The 17361-nt window shown below is 45.6% G+C and overlaps 1 protein-coding gene across 2 annotated transcripts; it reads right to left on the reverse strand.

Moving 5' to 3' along the window:
* Positions 1 to 1693: 1693 nt before the first annotated feature.
* Positions 1694 to 16792, reverse strand: LOC309577470 (uncharacterized protein C8orf48). Of its 2 annotated transcripts, XM_082289529.1 has the most exons (7): positions 16634 to 16792; positions 15574 to 15817; positions 14580 to 14723; positions 8866 to 9083; positions 7226 to 7378; positions 6057 to 6183; positions 1694 to 2402 (listed from the first exon to the last, which is right to left on the reverse strand). In XM_082289529.1, the coding sequence occupies exons 2-7, from the start codon at positions 15806 to 15808 to the stop codon at positions 2389 to 2391; spliced, it is 891 nt and encodes a 296-aa protein (XP_082145655.1). In that variant the 5' UTR covers positions 15809 to 15817; positions 16634 to 16792; the 3' UTR covers positions 1694 to 2388. The 2 variants fall into 2 exon arrangements, with proteins under 2 accessions (XP_082145655.1, XP_082145654.1); XM_082289528.1 differs by having other exon boundaries at positions 1694 to 6183.
* Positions 16793 to 17361: the final 569 nt, after the last annotated feature.

Consider the following 17361-nt stretch of genomic DNA (forward strand, 5'->3'; position numbering starts at 1 on the left):
AATGAGGCCCAAGTTCAAGGAGGCTCCTGGAGCTGCACTTTTGGCTTCAGCAGACTATGAGAACTTTGCTGATCTGAACTCCACCAGGGACACTGAGAGTGAGCAGCTGGAGGGGTCCCTCTCGTCCACCATCGCCCTGATCATCGTGCTGGTCATCATTTTCTCCTTGATAATGACATCCCTCATCACCTACTGCTTTCACAAGTGGAAACTCAGAGGGAAAAGACTGCAGAAAGCACAAGAGGAGTATCAGAGAGACCAAGAAAAGAGCATTTGCCAAAGCACACCTGGACTTGTTTCATAAAAAAAGAAAACCAGGATCCAGCACGAAGTACTTTTGAATTACCTGGAAATGAAAATCATGAAAGAACTGCAACTATGAAATTTCCAAGCAAATACATCCTTGTTTTATCTCATTTCTAAGAGTTGTTAGCAGTTTGGAGATTTCCTACAGCTTTATTATACATATATATATATATATATATTTATACACTTAGTCTCACTTGTGCAAAGTAAAACCAATGCAATGATGTATTTTTAATCTCTTCTGTCATTTTAATCCTCACTGGGCAAACCATGGCAGTGCCTGTTCCCTGTGAGGGTGGGCAGGCCCTGGCACAGGGTGCCCAGAGCAGCTGGGGCTGCCCCTGGATCCCTGGCAGTGCCCAAGGCCAGGCTGGACATTGGGGCTGGGAGCAGCCTGGGACAGTGGGAGGTGTCCCTGCCATGGCAGGGGTGGGATAGGATGAGTTTTTAGCTCCTTTCCAACCCTAACCCCAATTTTCTGTGTATTACTGAACCAGTAAATTTAAATCTGTTGCATTCCCTCTTTCAAAAACCCACTGGAAGGTAAAGAGGCAGATTTGGGGTGACACCAACCAGCCCAGCTGATCCAAACCAGGGGAGCTGTGCTGCACTGATCCCAGCAGGGCCTGAAGGTGTTGAGATGCACTTGGGCTTGGGAGTGAAGGAGCTCCCAGATGGTGCTGCCAGGCTGTTCCTGAAGAACCGCTCGTGTCTTCAGCAGCAGCTCCTCGTGGGGCCGAGCCTGACATTTCGATGTTTCCTTCACACAAGGCTTGGTGCTGAGAGCTGCTCGTGGCCTTCCCACCACAAGTGGATTGAGGACATCCAGCATTAACTCAAATTCCCAAGGGAAGAGACAGCCCAACCCCCTTTTTTAATGAGGCATCCAATCCTTTTTACACCACCCATACCATGGTGTGTTTCTATTTTCATAGCCTGTCCTGTGATGTCACAGAGAAATGACAGATTTATTGTGAGCAACGTATCTAAGTAATCTTTTCTAACCAAGTGATGGATGTAATATTAATAAATGTCATTGTTTTATAAAGTAGAAACCCTGTGAAGTTGCCACCAAGCCCCCTGCTCAAGTATACAGCTTGCTTGCAATTACCAGTACTGCTGTATGTATTTTTAAACAAGCTATAATACTGTGATGATGCTGTAAACTTACCTCTGTAGGCAAAAAATGTTCTATTTCCAAATGTCAGGATGAAGGATGTAAATGTTCTAAAAGTGCTATCAACAAAAAAAAAAAAAAAAAAAAAAAAAAAAAAAAAAAAGAGAGAAAAAAAGGAATTTTCACAGAATATTCAAAAGGATTCTGTTACATGTTACAAATCTATTTTACAAGGGTATTTATGGATCAGACAGCCTAGTCTGTGAGAACAGTACTATTTTATTACAGAATAAAGAAATGAATAAATAAGCAGTGAATATCCATGCCCAGAAGCTGGAAAATGGTTTTGGGTTGGTTTTTTTTTTAAGTACCCTGATCAATTCTTTAGGTAATCTGGAAGATGGAGGGCCCTGACAGAAGGAATCCACTCCCCCTCATCTCCCATCCACATCCTGCTACTGTCAGTGCTGCCAAAGATCTTCAAAATCAGTTGTGGAGGAAAAAAAAGAACAATTAGTTGCATGAAAACAATGCAAATGTGGTGTTTATAGCATTAATAGCTGTTTTGCCATCATTTAAACACAGTAGATCCAGAGCAGCAGCCCCGGGGCAGGCAGGGCTGATCTGCACACACCCAGCGCCTCCCTCAGGGGCCACAATCAAAAGTCACTCTCGGAAAATCACATCCCGCGGTAATAAAATTACAGCCTGAGGAACGCAAGGAGGTTTGAAAATGCTTGAAAAATGCAGAGCTGGGAGCACTGCAGCTCTTGCTGGAGGATATGTGGATGGCTTGAGGGAATTGCACTCAGTTCAGGGTTTTGCTGAGAGCTGGGTGAGCTCCAGCTCCACAGGGGAACGTGAGCCTTTCCAGCAGCAAAACCTCATCCTTGGTGCCACCAGCTGGAAATATTTGTCAAGTTCCCCAATATGAATCCATGGGTTCAGCTCCTCTTCTTGGAACCTCAGCAAATGGGCTCTGGTAAAAAATAAAATTAAAACAAATATCTGAGTCTCATCACACAGCAGCCCCATGAGGGGAATTTCTGAGGAGGCACTGAGGGACCCCAGGGGAGCCTGGAGCATTTCAGATTTTAGTGTAACTTCAGAGAAAAGGTCCAAGATTAATGGAAAGAGGCCACAAAGATGCTCTGAGGGCTGGAGCACCTCTCCCATCAGGAAAAACTGAGAGTTGGGAGTGTTCATCTGGAGGAGAAGGCTCCAGGGAAACATTCCTGCACTTGAAAGGGACCTACAAGAAAAACGGAGCAAAGCTCTCAGCAGGCCCTGTGCCCTCAGGACAGGGTAATGGTTTACCTGCAGGAGGGTTGGTTTAGGGTTTTTTACATGAAGGTTTTTACACTGAGGGTGGGCAGGCCCTGGCACAGGGTGCCCAGAGAAGCTGTGGCCACCCCTGGATCCCTGGCAGTGTCCAAGGCCAGGCTGGACAGGGCTTGGAGCAGCCTGGGACAGTGGGAGGTGTCCCTGCCCATGGCAGGGGTGGGTTAGGTGGAAGGAAGGAAGACCTTTGGAAGGTCTCTTCACACTCAAACTCTTCTATGATCCTGCACTGGACCAGTGGGACCACAACAGATTTCCTCAGTAGCTGGAATTCCTAACTCAAATATTCCAGAATCGTGGAATGGTTTGGCCTGGAAGGGACCTTGAAGCTCATCCAGTGCCACCCTCTTGGCACCTCCCACCAGAACAGATCATTTTTGAATGTTTATCTTTGTTCCCAGCTCATATCCAGGAAGTTCATGACACTAAAACTTCATTCCCACTCAGATCTGTGCTTGCAGCCTGTTGGGATTGACAGGGAAGTTCATCCCAGAGACACAAATTCCCACAGCCTAAGAGATGATGGAAAGGAGATTAGGGATGAGGGAGCCTGGAATGCAGGGTATTTTTTATAGAGAAAGCTAGAGCAAATGAACCTTACAGTGCTGCAGTCCATGGGAAACTGATTTTAATGATAATCTGAGGAATTTAAGTTTATCCAAAGGGGGTCAGTTATAAAATCCAACATCCCAAAAGTGGCTATCAGCATACACAGAGCATAAACCAACTGAGATGGGAGAAACCCTCTCTGCTAGCACAGAGTTCAGAGCAATGATCTCCACAACAGCAGCAATCATTCAGAAGATTAAATCATGCAGCCCTGGGTGGCATGAAAGCCACAAAGCCAAAGCTGCAGAGCACTTTGAAGAGGCAGAGTGATTTGTTTCACAGCCACAGCTGCTTTTCTATAGGAATCCCTCTTGAGCCACCCTGCTCCTTTTATGCCCCAGCAAGCACAAACCAGGCAGCAGATGAATCAATATTCATTGGTCAGAGTTTTGGGGGTTCTTTGGATCAAAAGAAAAATCTGCTGCTGGGAAGAGGAGCTCCTGGAAGGAGAAAAAGGAAGAGACATCACCCACCCTCTCTCCCACATCCTCCCTGTCAAGAGTTTTGGATCTCCAGCCTCAAAAAACTGCAGGATTAGGAAATAAATTATTTAGGGACTCGGATCATTCATTCCATTGCGTATCTCTAAGAGATGCTAAAGAAAAACACTCAGATCTCAGAGTCAGTGGTGATAAAAGAACGAAACAACTGTAGCGAGCAGCAGGAAAACGCATCCAACAGCCATCAGCAAAATCCGCTTTGATTTTCCTGAGGAGTTACCCGAGTTCTCTTTGTAACATTTATGCAAACAAACAAGAGCTGTGCAGGCACTGCGTGTGAGCAGGATGCTGTTCCACAGACAAACACAATGCAAGTAACTCCCAGTTCAGGATTTACAGGAAGGCTTGACAGCAGCTGCAAAGAAACGTTTCAGGAGCTCTAGAAAGCTTCTATGTTCTGAAAGCAAAAGTATCAACGTGTACAGATTATTTTTTAAGGAGTCCTGGAAGTCACTTCTTGTGGGTCTGTAAGGGCTGAAATCTGTGCTACAAAATGACATTTTCAAAGGGTTCAGTTCCTGATCACCTCTTGTACACCTGACAGCCTTTACAAGGCTCCATGTGGAATTGTGAGTGCCTTTCCCAGTGTTTGCAGATTGCAGAGACTTCCCAAGGCTCGGAGAACCAGGGAGTGAAGACCAAAATAAGTAAGGAACAGAGGTGGAGCACCTATAAAGAGACTGGAAGGGAGGAGATTTAAAGGATTTAAACATTTCTAAGGATTCCAGAGCAACAGGAAGGAACAAGCAGAGTTTATTCTTTATCCAGGTGCTCTGCAGGGACAGCTCAAAAGGGAATGTTTTTAGGGGAATATTTTTGATGGAGTATCTGAGCTGTTTGCAAGAAACCAGAACCAGCATTGGGCTGGGCTGGGTTTCCACCAGGGGCTTGACCTACGCAGTATCAGCTCCCAGGGAAATCACTCCCAGCAGATTTTTAAGCAGCAGAAGGCAGAGCTTTGCTAACACTTCTACACTTCTGTTTATATCCCAGCATTTCCCTCCAGGTTTTCCATTGGTTCGTGGGAAGTGAGGACAAGAGGCCAAACAGCCCCTGAGGACTCTTATAAACAATAGAGTGCACGAGGAGGGAACAAACCCCACTTCAGCAGTGAGTGTTCTTGTCCCTAAATGGGGGAAGAAAATGCAACGGGGAGATTTAATCCTCTCTGCTTTGTCACAAAAATACAGTGTGGGTTCATAGATAGGGATATTCCTCCAAGATTTCCACAGGGATCTGAATGCCCAGAAATGAGGAGACGGGAGGCTGAGGGGAGTCAGTCCCTTCAGGACTGAGCCAAGGCCACAAGGCCACGGCTAGAGCACAGGGCTGAGCCCTCGCTGTCAGCTCTGATCACAGAGGGGTGTAGAGGTGCCCACAGAGCACCACCAGCCTTTGGAGGCCACAGTGAAGATAATTTCAGAGATTTCCAGCATAATTCCATTTTAGTTGGATGTGTACTGAACCCCAGATCCAGTCTTTGAACAACAGTGGCTCTGTCATCTTGAAAAACTACAGAAAATTACAACAAATTCTCAAGTATTTTCTTATAGTTCTTATTCCAGTTTTAAACTCTGTTGGTTTTTTCTCCTAGGCACCTATCCTGTATAGATTCCATGATTAATTTATTAGCATTTCTCATCCTCTTGGCATCCCCAGTCCTGCTGATTAATTTCTCTTACAGCCTCATTGTTTCTCTTCTATAAATACTGCATTTCATTTTACTGCTTTCTATAGTTAACTTTGCTTTTTCTCCTCCACCTGGGGCTCTCACTTTCAATTTACCACGAGACAGTGGGCAAAGACTGAGCTGAAATGCAGTAATTACACCTCCCTGCCCTGGAAAACCGAGTGATTTATTTTCCTTATGGATGGAAGCAGCTGGGAGCTGCTCTGCAATCCCACAGCAATCCCACAAAAAACAATACTTATGGCTTGCCAGATTAATAATGGAAACTGTTGGCTTCTGAATTTGAAAAACCTATGGAGATGGATTACAATATATTGCAGCATTTGCACTGAGGAAGGAGAAAGGGTTGACTCACACCCCACACAGGCAGATCTGGTTCCACCTGCAGGAATATTAAACCAGCACCCAATCCATCACTGCCAGAGCAGCTCAGATCCATAATCACTGGAATTCTAGAGGTGGCTGCCCACAGGAGGCTCTCCCAGCTCTTTACCCACTGGAGTGATGGTTACTTTCAGGCTTTCCATTTCCTGACCCTTCAGCCTTTGCCACAAGTCCCAGGGATCCTCTGAAGGTTTGGGAAAGCTTCTGAGTGCTTCTCCTAGAAGTGTGAGCATGTCCTGAAACAGAAAGGAAACATGGAATTACTCAGGTTTGCATTCCTGCCATTTCTCACGGCCTGTATCACACACCCAGTCCCTCAAACCCAGCCAGGTGGGCAGCACTCACCCACACAGTTTGGTGGATTTGAAAGGATTCTGTTTAGGAACTCTGTCAAACAGCATGGCCCATAAAGCAGGATTCCTCCCTAAGGAGGCACAGGGAAAAACAGCTGGCCTTTCAGGGAAGCAGGGGGGAGAAGTGGGAAAAAGTGAAGCCTCACTTGAGACTAAAATTCTCAAATTTTAGGTATGGAGGTGAAGAAGTCAAAACTTTGGAGACTGGAATTATTAGGGGAAAAAAAGGAATGTGTGGTACAGCACAAACTCCCACCCTGCTCATCAACATGGAAAGAGATCTGGGGGCTTCAGGAAGGCACCTGCCTTCAGTGGGACCCCCTTCCAAGAAGGAGAGAAGAGCTCTTCCTTCAGGAAGACCATCCTGAGGAACAGCCACAGCTGACCCAAGGAATTCTGCACATTTCACTGCCCACCCAGCTGCTCCAGAGGCACTTCCTAACAACAAAGCTTCAATCTTTGGGACACTGGCACAGACAGACAGGAATTCCAAGAAGAAATCTCAGTGTATCACAAAGGCCTCAGCCTCCAGCACACATTGCAGTGCCCTATTCCAAGATTCCTATGGCAAAGGATAAGCAAGGAAGCCCAGTGTGGGCACAGTTACCTCCTGCCACATCATTTCATTTGCCATTTCATCTTGGACAGCCCAGCAAAAAACAAAGTGGGGAGAAATAATCAAAAGGGACCCAAAACCAATTCCAGGAGATTCTGGGAATGACCTTCAGCTTCCATAAATCAGGCAGCTCAAATGACTTGAGGAGAATGTTGGTGCCGAGCTTTTTATTAATGGCACAGGACCCAAATTCTATTTTGGTTTGCACTGATCTCACTGCCATAAATCAGGGGGAATCTGCCTTAGACATTCTTTAGTTACAGTACCTATAAAATGGAGCATGAATTTTTTTAAACAACATTTGCTTACTCTGCAGTAAAAGTGTTCTTCCAGTTTCTCTCGGATCAAAGCACCTTCCAGCAGAGTCTTTTTTCGCCTGAGAAAGGCAACCTTGGCCAGCTCTGCTTCCTTCTGCTGGCAGTCAGGACACGCTGAAGCCTCGTGGATTTGAGCTTCTGCCACCTGGAAGAGGAGACTTTGATGCCATGAGCAATGTCTGGCCTAGTAAGGTGGCAACTTTGAGAGCAATCAATAAAAATATACATAGAGGCACTGTCTAAAGCCAAAAATTGGCTTTTTAGGCAGTAGTAAAATAATTCAGTCGTAATTCCATCATCTATAACTGTTCCTATGCTGGCAGCGTGTGCAAGGCCTTAGACACCAACCAGAGGGGTTATGATTTTAAATTCTATTTATACATTTTATAATAAATTAAGAGGCAAATAAACTCTGGAGCAATTAGTTCAAACATGCAGCTCTGAGCCAGAATCCAACCCAGATTCTGCAGTTCTGAGCAAGAATCCAACCCAGATTCTGCAGCTCTGCTTGTGAGATGAACAGTGCTACTCAGTGATGCCTAGGGTAGTTTATCCACCATGAAATCTTAAGCTTATTTAACAGCATTGCACAAATCCCAGGGTTTGTGCTTTTATGAAATATCAATGGTTTTATCTGATTTCATTGACACAGATTCCATCTGGCTCCATAAACACAGTGAACTGCTCTAAAAGCAGGGGAATGAACCCTAGAAAGTCCCATTCCAGGCCTCTCTGTCCCCTCTTCCCTGACTTGTCTGTGTAAAAATGTTGTTGTGTGGAGCTACAGACAGAACCACGCAGACAGAGAGGTTCAGGTTCCTTTTCTTAGGGAATGTATTCCCACAACGTCAGACAAATAAAGAGGAAATAAAAATTCCACAAAATTTGGAAGCTGGGTTAACACCAATAGAAATTAAAAGTGCAGATGGCTGAAATGTCAAAATGATTTTAAAAGACAGGAAGCCTGAAATAATTATCACACCAGAACTGACTTTAAAGTATTATTTTTAGTGGCAGGGCTGAGGGGAAGAGCTGGGGCACAAAACCCATCCCGTGGTGGGAAAAAACCACCGGGCTGGTGAGAAAAAATGAGCTTTGAATTGGGTAAAGATGAGCCAGATGCTTCTTAATCAGGGACTGAGGTCAGCAAGATTTTATTGGAACTGTTTTTATTAATATTATCTAATGCCTGAGAAAGCTGAGAGCACGGGGAGGTGTTGCCTTTGGAATTCTTCTAATCCCAGAGTCACAAAGACTTCACAAAAAATAATATGCAGAATAATTTGATAAATAGCTGATGCAAACATAACCAGTGAAAAAGGCTTTTTCCTTCAGCTCATCCAGGGCTTCTTGTGGACTGCAATAACTGATGACCCCAGCCTTGCTCAAGCACACAGCTCAGGATTTTATCACCAGGCAGTATTTTATGACGATTATTTGCTAGCAACAGTTCTACAGTGGTGTCTAAGAAATGAGAAAGATAAATCTTGGGACATCAACCCAAAACATCTCTCAGAGTCCTGAGCCTGGCATCAGTAAGGTCTGCCTGACTTGATCCTGATATTACAGCTTTTTTTCTCCAGTGGTTCTCCCAGAATTTAGGGAAAAATCTCCCTTTCTGTCCCTCAGTACCTGTTTCACAGCCTCCCTGGTGTTTTCCAGCAGGATCCTGTTCATCAGCCGGGCAGGAACAGCACAGGAATCTCCTGTCTCAGCTCTCCTTGCTGGGACTCCACACTGCAGCTTCCTGCACTTCCCACTCCCTGCCTGCTCCTGGTGCATCCTGCTGATCTTCCTGGTGCAAAAAGACCTGAGAGCATCCAGCTCTCCATGGGATAATTCGGGAATTCCTGCCAGGCAGAAATCAACAGGACAAGAGCATCAACTGCTGCGTCAGGGAAAGAAGAGCTGCTGCTCTTTATCTGTGTGACCTCGTGTTATCCAAGGAAAACCCAAACCCAGGGTCAGGCCCTGCCTGCAGCAACAGCAGAGCAGAATTTAAATACAAATGTGGATGGTAACTGTAGCAACTGGCACAATAAATGGCTCTAAAATAGGCTCCAAAGTTGGGAGGAAATAAAAAGACAAAAGGTTAATGGTACAGGATAAATAGATTAGCAAAGGCAGCAGTTAAATACTATGACATTAAATAAACTGACTGCCAATAATATAGATTTAGCATCTCCTTACCTGAAACTGCAACTTGCTAAGCCAAAATTAAGATTTCAAGAGAGCTCTTCATCAATACTCTAAGGAGCAATTTGTAAGAAAAATTAGAGGCAGTGTCCACTGAAGTCACTCTGGAAACACCTCCAATATATTCCACAACCTACAGTAAGCAATTTTTTTGGAGGAAATGCAATTGCATTAGAAAACACTTTTCCTCTAAAGCTTCAACAATCATTGCCTAAATTCTTTATAAGATCTTGTTTAAAAAATATCGTTCCCGCTTTCATCTTCTCTTATCCTTCCCAGTGGCACGTAAAAATAAATAAAATAGAGATTAGACTTCAGATGGGCAGGTTAGGATGGATTTACAACTTCATTCAGGGCTTCTGGGGAGATTTTCCAGAGGCTTAGAGCACAATCAATGCAGTATTTCATGGGCATGAGCACAGGATGGGGTTGTGTGAGGCGGGACACCACAGCCCTCGAGGTTTCAATGCCCAAAGTCAGGCAGGGGATGACTCCAGAGGTGTGGCCAGTTTAACTCCAAGGATTCACACACGAATTCCTGCTGGGAGGTTGGATTGTATCATTTAAACAAGCCCTCCACATTGGCTGCTTTTTCAGGATTAAATTCAATTTTCAGACAGGCACTGCCTGTGCCTTGGCATTCCAGTCCCGTGGGATATCTTGGCATGATCACAACACCAATCCTTAAAATACTGAACAATGTGAATATAAAACTTCCTCTAAATTCCCTGTGATTAGTTTAGTCCCAAAGACACAAGATACAGTTGTGGAAATCTGCAAAGAAAACTGAGCACCTCTTCAGAAATCCAATGTTGATGAAAGATAAGGGGATCCATAATTAAAACTAAGCAAAGCAGGAATTTTGTGGCTTCATGAACAACGTGGAAAATGTGTTTAAGTGCAACTACTACAGCTCAGAATTGAGCATCACAGAGCAATTTACTCCTCCTAAGGAGATGATGTATCAAAATGATTAAAAGCAAAGACGTGGTGACAATTTATAGACAGATAAATAAGAATTAGCATTACCTTAAAATGCAATTTAATTAAAAAAAAAAAATCTGGGGGAGCATCATAAACATCTGAGTGAAAACCACCATTTCAGTCATCAGGTGATTTTCCTTACAATTTCAATGTAGAATCCTGTAAAAAAAGTGGAAATCATGTGCCACTACTGGGTTTAATCACACTAATAAAATATTCCTGGCAGGTTCATTTATGCTGAACATAGAATGAATAAAAAGATTAAAAAGTTACCATTGTGAGGGGGGGGAAAAAACCCAGAACAAAAGCATTTGAGTACACAAAGGCAGAAGTAAAACACATCAGGTCCACTGAGCATTTAGTGACAGTTTAATACCAGCCTGATTAATTCACTTAACGCTCTTCTGACATCCACAAGTGCAATTTTATTAAGAATTGGTTTCTAATAATGCATAAATCCTGTGCTGCCACACACCCACCCATCTGCACCTCCAGACTTCAGAAGAAACACTGGCAAAGGGAACAGCAATTTTTAAACCTCACTGCACGACTCAGTGCTGGAGTTACTTTTTCATGTTAATTCACGTAACAGGAAGCTCAGAAAGAATATAAATTAGGGATCAAGGACTAGAATTTCACGGAAACAAGCCCAAAAAATGGTGAGAAAAGTTTGTCTTTTAACTGAATTATTTACACATTCAGATTTCCCCCAGGTGTGGGAGGTTCACCTGTCCAGGGGGTCTCAGCTCTTGCTTTGGTTGCATTTATTCCATGTCTCTCAAATTCCCTCTTTTCCATGTGTGATGCAGACATGCTGGAAGGCTCCTGCTCCATCTGTGGTGGCAGAGCTGAAGGTCAGTGCAGGGCATCCCTGCCAGTGCCAATGACTGCTCCAGAAGGACATTTTCTGCTGTTTGGTTGCTCCAAACCCAGCGTTGCCTCTCTTCGTTGGAGAGGAGAGAGGCAGAACAGGTGACAAGAGCAGCCCAAGTGAAGCAGCACAGGCATAGATCAGAGCCACGTCTCGCCCAGAGGAAGGTCACAAAACATGGAATATTCAGGAAGTAAAGCCCCACAAAGTGCACCAAGAAGCTGCTGTGATTCCAGAAGCCCAGGAGAGAGAAGCTAATCCCCATGGCTACATCCCAAACCCAGCTGAGGGGCTGTAACTCAGTGACCTACGGAGGTTTTGCTGTCTGTGTACAACTCCAGCCTTAAGTGTGACATTTGAAATCCATGAGGGAGTAAAATAGGAAAGTCTTCATGAGTTTCCTTTTCCTTCAATGTCTTTGATTTAATATGAAAATTGGCAGGCATTTTGTTGTTATTATTCCCTACTAATACTCTATTTTAAGAAGATAAAAAGTAAAAAGAGGGAACTGTGAAAGGCAATAATCAGTAACTGCTCTTCAGTAAGATTTTACCTCTGCAGCTCCAGATAACATCTTCATAATTAATTGATGATAATAAATTGATTTTACAGTTCAGATGAACACGCTGACAGCCTGACCAGCAAAGAGCATGAGAAAGATCCCTGCACGTCACACAGGAGTGAGAGAAACAGGCTGAAATGTCAGGCTGTTTATCACAAACAGGAATTTAAAGTGAGTAAAACTCCTCCAGCACAGTGAATCATCACACAGACACACAATGACCCGGGTTGGAAGGACCTTAAAGCCCAGCCAGTGCCACCCCTGCCATGGGCAGGGACACCTCCCACTGTCCCAGGCTGCTCCAAGCCCCAATGTCCAGCCTGGCCTTGGGCACTGCCAGGGATGCAGGGGCAGCCCCAGCTGCTCTGGGCACCCTGTGCCAGGGCCTCACAGCCTCCCAATTACAATTGGGAACAATTACAGCAGCAGTGCAGTGCTAACAGTGCAGGAAGATGAACAGGGAAAGCATTTAATGGAGACACATTACAAAGGTGAGAGGCAACTTGTGAACACAGCACCAGCCAGGGGGTTAAAGAGCCCCACCTGAATTTTCAGATATATCCAAGCTGAAGAACTGCCATTTCCTGAGTACATTTTAAAGATGACTAACATGGAATAATCTCTGTGGAACTGAGAATTTATAGTCATGGCTGTGATGTATTTGCCTAATAACAGCTCGTGCTACCACACTGGGGTGGAGGGACAAAGACAACTATGATGACAATTTCTCCCTTCTCCTGACGCCAGCATCTTTTTCTTCTTTCAGCCCACAAAGAAAACCATGAAAAATAAAAATGACACTCCAGAGTGTTCCCATAGGGAAACCAGAACCTTTTGCTCCCCCATCACATTTAACCCTATTAGTAGTCAGATGAGAAAGTCTTGAGGCAATAAAACAAACCCTGATTCAGAATAGCCTGTGTGCTCAGTGCACACAATTCACTGAGCTGAGTGTTCTGAGGGGACCCACTGTGCAGCAATCCAGTTCTAGGTGAGCTCATCTACTGCATTTAAAAAAAAAAAAAATGTATCTCCAACTTGCTAAAACAAGACAAGATTTGGGGGGTACCAAGTGCTGAATGATCAAACCCAAGAGAAGCATTTTTATGTATCAGAAGACAAAAGTTGCTGTGCTTATTTTATGATAATATTCAGCAATAAAAAATGCAATGCATGGCTAATTATGATTGATCTGGGGTTAACATGGCTGGGTTTGCATCAAAGAAAGATAAGCATGAACCGTATTTTGTGCTCTTCATATTGATCACTGGAAGCACCAATGTAGCTGAGAAGGGCTGGGCTGTGACAGTGACAGGACAAGCAGGAGACAAGCCAGGTCTGCTATATCAGCTCAAGATAATGGAACAGAACTTGCTGCTCAAGCCTCAGGGACCACTGACTCTCCCTGCCACCAACATCCATCACCCAAAGGCAGAGCATTCCCTGGTGCCCCACTACGAGAATCTGACAGTGATTCTATGAATAAAATCCTCCGAGTGCAACTTTCACGGGAGAACCCTGTGGAGATGGAAAACATCCTCACCCTTCAGCTGTGCTTCATCATTGATTCAGTGCCTCTGAACTCATCAGGTCCCTTTCAATTTCTCCAGGAATCAGTCACAGGATACAGAAGTATTTTAGGAAGATTATCTTGGAGGAGCAGGCCAGGAGAAGCCTCCCTACTATAGATGAGCTGCTCCACACAAGCTGCCTTCCACTGAACTGCAGGAACAGAGAAATGCAGGAGATGAGTCAGGAACCCACAACATTGACTCACCACTGTGGGGAAGGAGCTCTGCAATTCAGAGCAGCCTAGAAGTGACCTCAGCTCCTGCTTTTCTAGGACAGATGGGTGCTTTGAGGATGCCTGTACACAAATTCCATGCCATTAAGTGCCCAGGCAGGAGGATCTCCTGGTTAATCAGTCTTACAGTGACCCACAGAACTCCAAGTTTGCTCACTTCCCATGAACATGCAGATTGAGGAAGATTCCCCGTCTGCTCCCATTATTTTTTGCTCAATTACAGCTTTCTTGCTCTTTTTTCTTAATTAAAAATAGCATCTCTGACCCACTTTTTGACAGGCTTTAGCAGGGCTTGCATCCCACCATCTGCTCTCACAGTTCCTTGCATAACCAGTACATGGAAATGGATCCTTTCCTTCCTCCTTTCCCTTCTCCTCCTCCTCCCTACACTCCATCATTATTTGGTTAAAGATGCTCCATTGTTCCTGCCAAAATTGGTGCCCTGCTGCCTCCCTCAGCTTGGGAAAGGGACTAAAACAGGGCAAACAAGTAAGTCAATAATCAACACACTTGATTAACAAGGGGGGGAAAACCATTTCACACAATACATTCTGAAGTCATGTTTATTTTGGAGGGGAAAATCCCCAAGTTTCTTAATACCTGTACAGCTGGAGAGAAAAAACCTGAACAGTCCAGTAAAAATGTGATGATTACAGTTAAATTTAAAATGTGGGGACATTTTTCAGTGTACCTTCCCAGGTTTTGTGGTAGTGCATCACCAGGATAATGTCACTACATGGGCAGATATGGGATATGGGAGACAAACTGCTCTCCAAGAAAGCATAGAAGAGAAACTTTGTACTTAATTACCTGGCTAATTAAGCCAGGCTAATCAGCTGGCTTAACAGCCTGTGTATAAAATTTAAGTCAAGTTTACATCCCCTTCCAAAAGAAGGAATTATAACTTGTGCTGAAGTTACCACACTCACCAGCAGGAGTTCTGACGACAGATTTGTCTGGCTGAATCCCAGTGTCTTTATTTTTCAGATCAACCCATTTTCCCATGGCATCAATCCATTTCCCTATGGCAGCTCTTTCCACAGCTGCAGAATCCACTGCTTCAGACTCCTCCTCTGCAAGGAAAAAAGGTAACTTGGAACACACATTGTGAGGAAAGCAAAGTGGGAGGCAAATTATCCTCCACTTGAACGTGCCAGTTCTCCCTGCTGAGGGAGAAGAAACCCTGAGCCACAGGAATACACAGATGAGGCCACAGATTTCAGCTTCTGTCCCACAGAATACCTCACATTGCTCATTTCTAATCACCCCTGAACCACAGTATGGGATTCCCTGAGAAAATGAGAGCTGCTGGGACATTCAATTTGATCTGAAATGCCAACTTAACCCCCTGTGCCTCCTCCCTGCTGCAGCCCCATCACTGATTTCCAGCCCTTCGTTTGTGGCTGCTCAAGTGCTTTCAGGAGCTCTCTCAGGATCTTGGTCCAAGGGGAAAATAATGTGGCACAGAGAGAATAAAAATTCTGTATCAGCTCCCTGCTCTCCAGTTTGATGGTCCTTGTGGGTCCCTTCCACTTCTGAATATTCTGAACTCCAGTTCTGCAGGGACTGAGGAAACCACAAAGATGTGAAAAGACAAAAAACTTCAGAGGCCTGAGAAGCCACTGAAAGCAAGATGAAAATGAATGGTTCCAGTTCGAAGGAGCACCTGACTTCTGTACTCTGTTTTAGGGGACTTTAAGGTTTTTAAGGTGCCAACAGAATTTCAGCATCACAAGATTACTAAGGAAGCATTTCCATGGCCAAGTCCTTCCCGTGGAGGTGTCTGAAGCATGGATCTGCTCAGCACTTTGCACAGCAAGGACACTCCATGCAATTTTCACCTTTATTTTTGCTGTTTGAAGGCCCCCCTGCAGCGATTGAAGCTGTGAAACACAGGCCTCAAACAGAGAGAGCTCTGCATACCAGCATGGCTTTGGCCATGTGATGATGTGCTTTCCAACGCCTCTGACACAGCTGACCCCTCCAAATCCTCTGTGGAACACCACGATCCAGGTGCTTCGCTCTCCTCTTCCTCCTCCTCCTCGCTGGAGGACTCAAAGGTGTCTCCTGAATAGTCCAAAGCAGAGCTGCTGTGACTCTGGCTCAACTCCAGCCCCTTTCCATGGCTCCCAGAGCTCTCTGCCAGGGCAGTCGCCATGGGGCAGCTCTGCAAATGAAAACAAAAATAAGGTCAGCTTCACAGGGAGGACGAGTGGGTTAATTACAGCAACATGGGATATACAGAGGGCTGTTACAGTCAGATCACACCTGATTTAACACCCACAACAGGTGGGTAAAATCTCAACTCAACTGTGATCAAGCCAAAGCACTGACTGGAGCAGCACACGTTCAGATCCACAGGGTAAAGGCACAGTAACAATTAGCACTGAGCATTAGCCATGAATTCTGAGCAGCATTCCTTTCAAACCTGCAGTGGATTACAGTAATGCTTGGATAAAATTATTCATTTTAAAAAAATAAAATGCAAATCTTCCCATTCTATTATTAAGAAGGAACTTACAGGAAAGATGAGGTAGGACTATTTACAAGAGCAGGTAGTGACAGGACAAGGGGGAACGAGTAAAAATAGAAACAGAGTATGGTTAGATGAGATAGTGGGAAGAAACCTCCCACTGTCCCAGGCTGCTCCAAGCCCCAGTATCCAACCTGGCTTTGGGCACTGCCAGGGATCCAGGGGCAGCCCCAGCTGCTCTGGGCACCCTGTGCCAGGGCCTGCCCACCCTCCCAGGGAACAATTCCTTCCCAATCTCCCATCCAGCCCTGCCCTCTGGCACTGGGAAGCCATTCCCTGTGTCCTGTCCCTCCATGCCTTGTCCCCAGTCCCTCTGCAGCTCTCCTGGAGGCCCTTTAGGCCCTGCCAGGGGCTCTGAGCTCTCCCTGTGTCCTTCCCTTCTCCAGCTGAGCACCCCCAGCTCTCCCAGCCTGGCTCCAGAGGGGCTCCAGCCCTGCAGCAGCTCCATACCCGGTAACTCCCCGCAGCCAGGCCCGTGCCCGCCCCTCACGGGCTCCGGGAGCTGCTCTGCCCTTCACTCGCTCCCCACAGCCCTCAGGGACAGGCTCTAGGAGGTGTTTTTCCCTCCGCTCAGCCCCCGGAGCTCGCTCCTTACCCCGGCCCGGCTCCCCCGGGCGGGAAGGGGCGGCCCCGGCGCTGAGGGCGGAGCGGGGCGGGGAGGCCGGGCCGGCCGCGGCTGAGGCGGAAAATCCTGCCCCGAAATAGCCCCGGGTTTCTGGGATGGTCGTTGTGCCCCGCATGGTGCCCCAGTTATGTCCCGCATCGATTCCCAGGTGTAGCCCCCTGGCTTTGAAAAGGACACGGAGGAGCTGGAGCGTGTCCAGCGATTTGTGAAGGGGCTGGGGAAGATGTGTGAGAACGGCTGGGGGAGCTGGGTTTGTTTAATCCCGAGGAAGATGAGAGCAAAGACACAGCAAAACACTGCTTAAAGGGCTGGCTGGGGGTGTTACACTGACTTCTGTTAAAAACATTTCAAGCTACAGGTCAGCTACAGCTCTGTAGCTGCCATAAGGACAGAAAAGTCAAGAGAAACACTAGGTGGTTTTTAAAAATGACTTCTTTTACCTTTAGGACAGTGTATTACATTCAAGAAGATGAACACAGGTGGCCTTGGATGTGACACTTCATGGAAATAAGATGCAAAAAGTATTCCAGGGCATGAAATCTTCCCATCTTTT

The sequence above is a fragment of the Coloeus monedula genome, assembly GCF_965178545.1.
Source record: "Coloeus monedula genome assembly, chromosome: 12".
Classification (NCBI taxonomy): Eukaryota; Metazoa; Chordata; class Aves; order Passeriformes; family Corvidae; genus Coloeus; species Coloeus monedula.

Excerpts from the sequence above, each read along its gene's own strand:
- LOC309577470 (XM_082289528.1), bottom strand. The coding sequence starts at position 15,808 with ATGGCGACTGCCCTGGCAGAGAGCTCTGGGAGCCATGGAAAGGGGCTG. Across the intron at positions 14,724-15,573 it reads ACATGGCCAAAGCCATGCTG|AGGAGGAGTCTGAAGCAGTG; the intron begins GTATGCAGAGCT and ends TTTTCCTTGCAG. Across the intron at positions 9,084-14,579 it reads TGTCGTCAGAACTCCTGCTG|GAATTCCCGAATTATCCCAT; the intron begins GTGAGTGTGGTA and ends TCTGCCTGGCAG.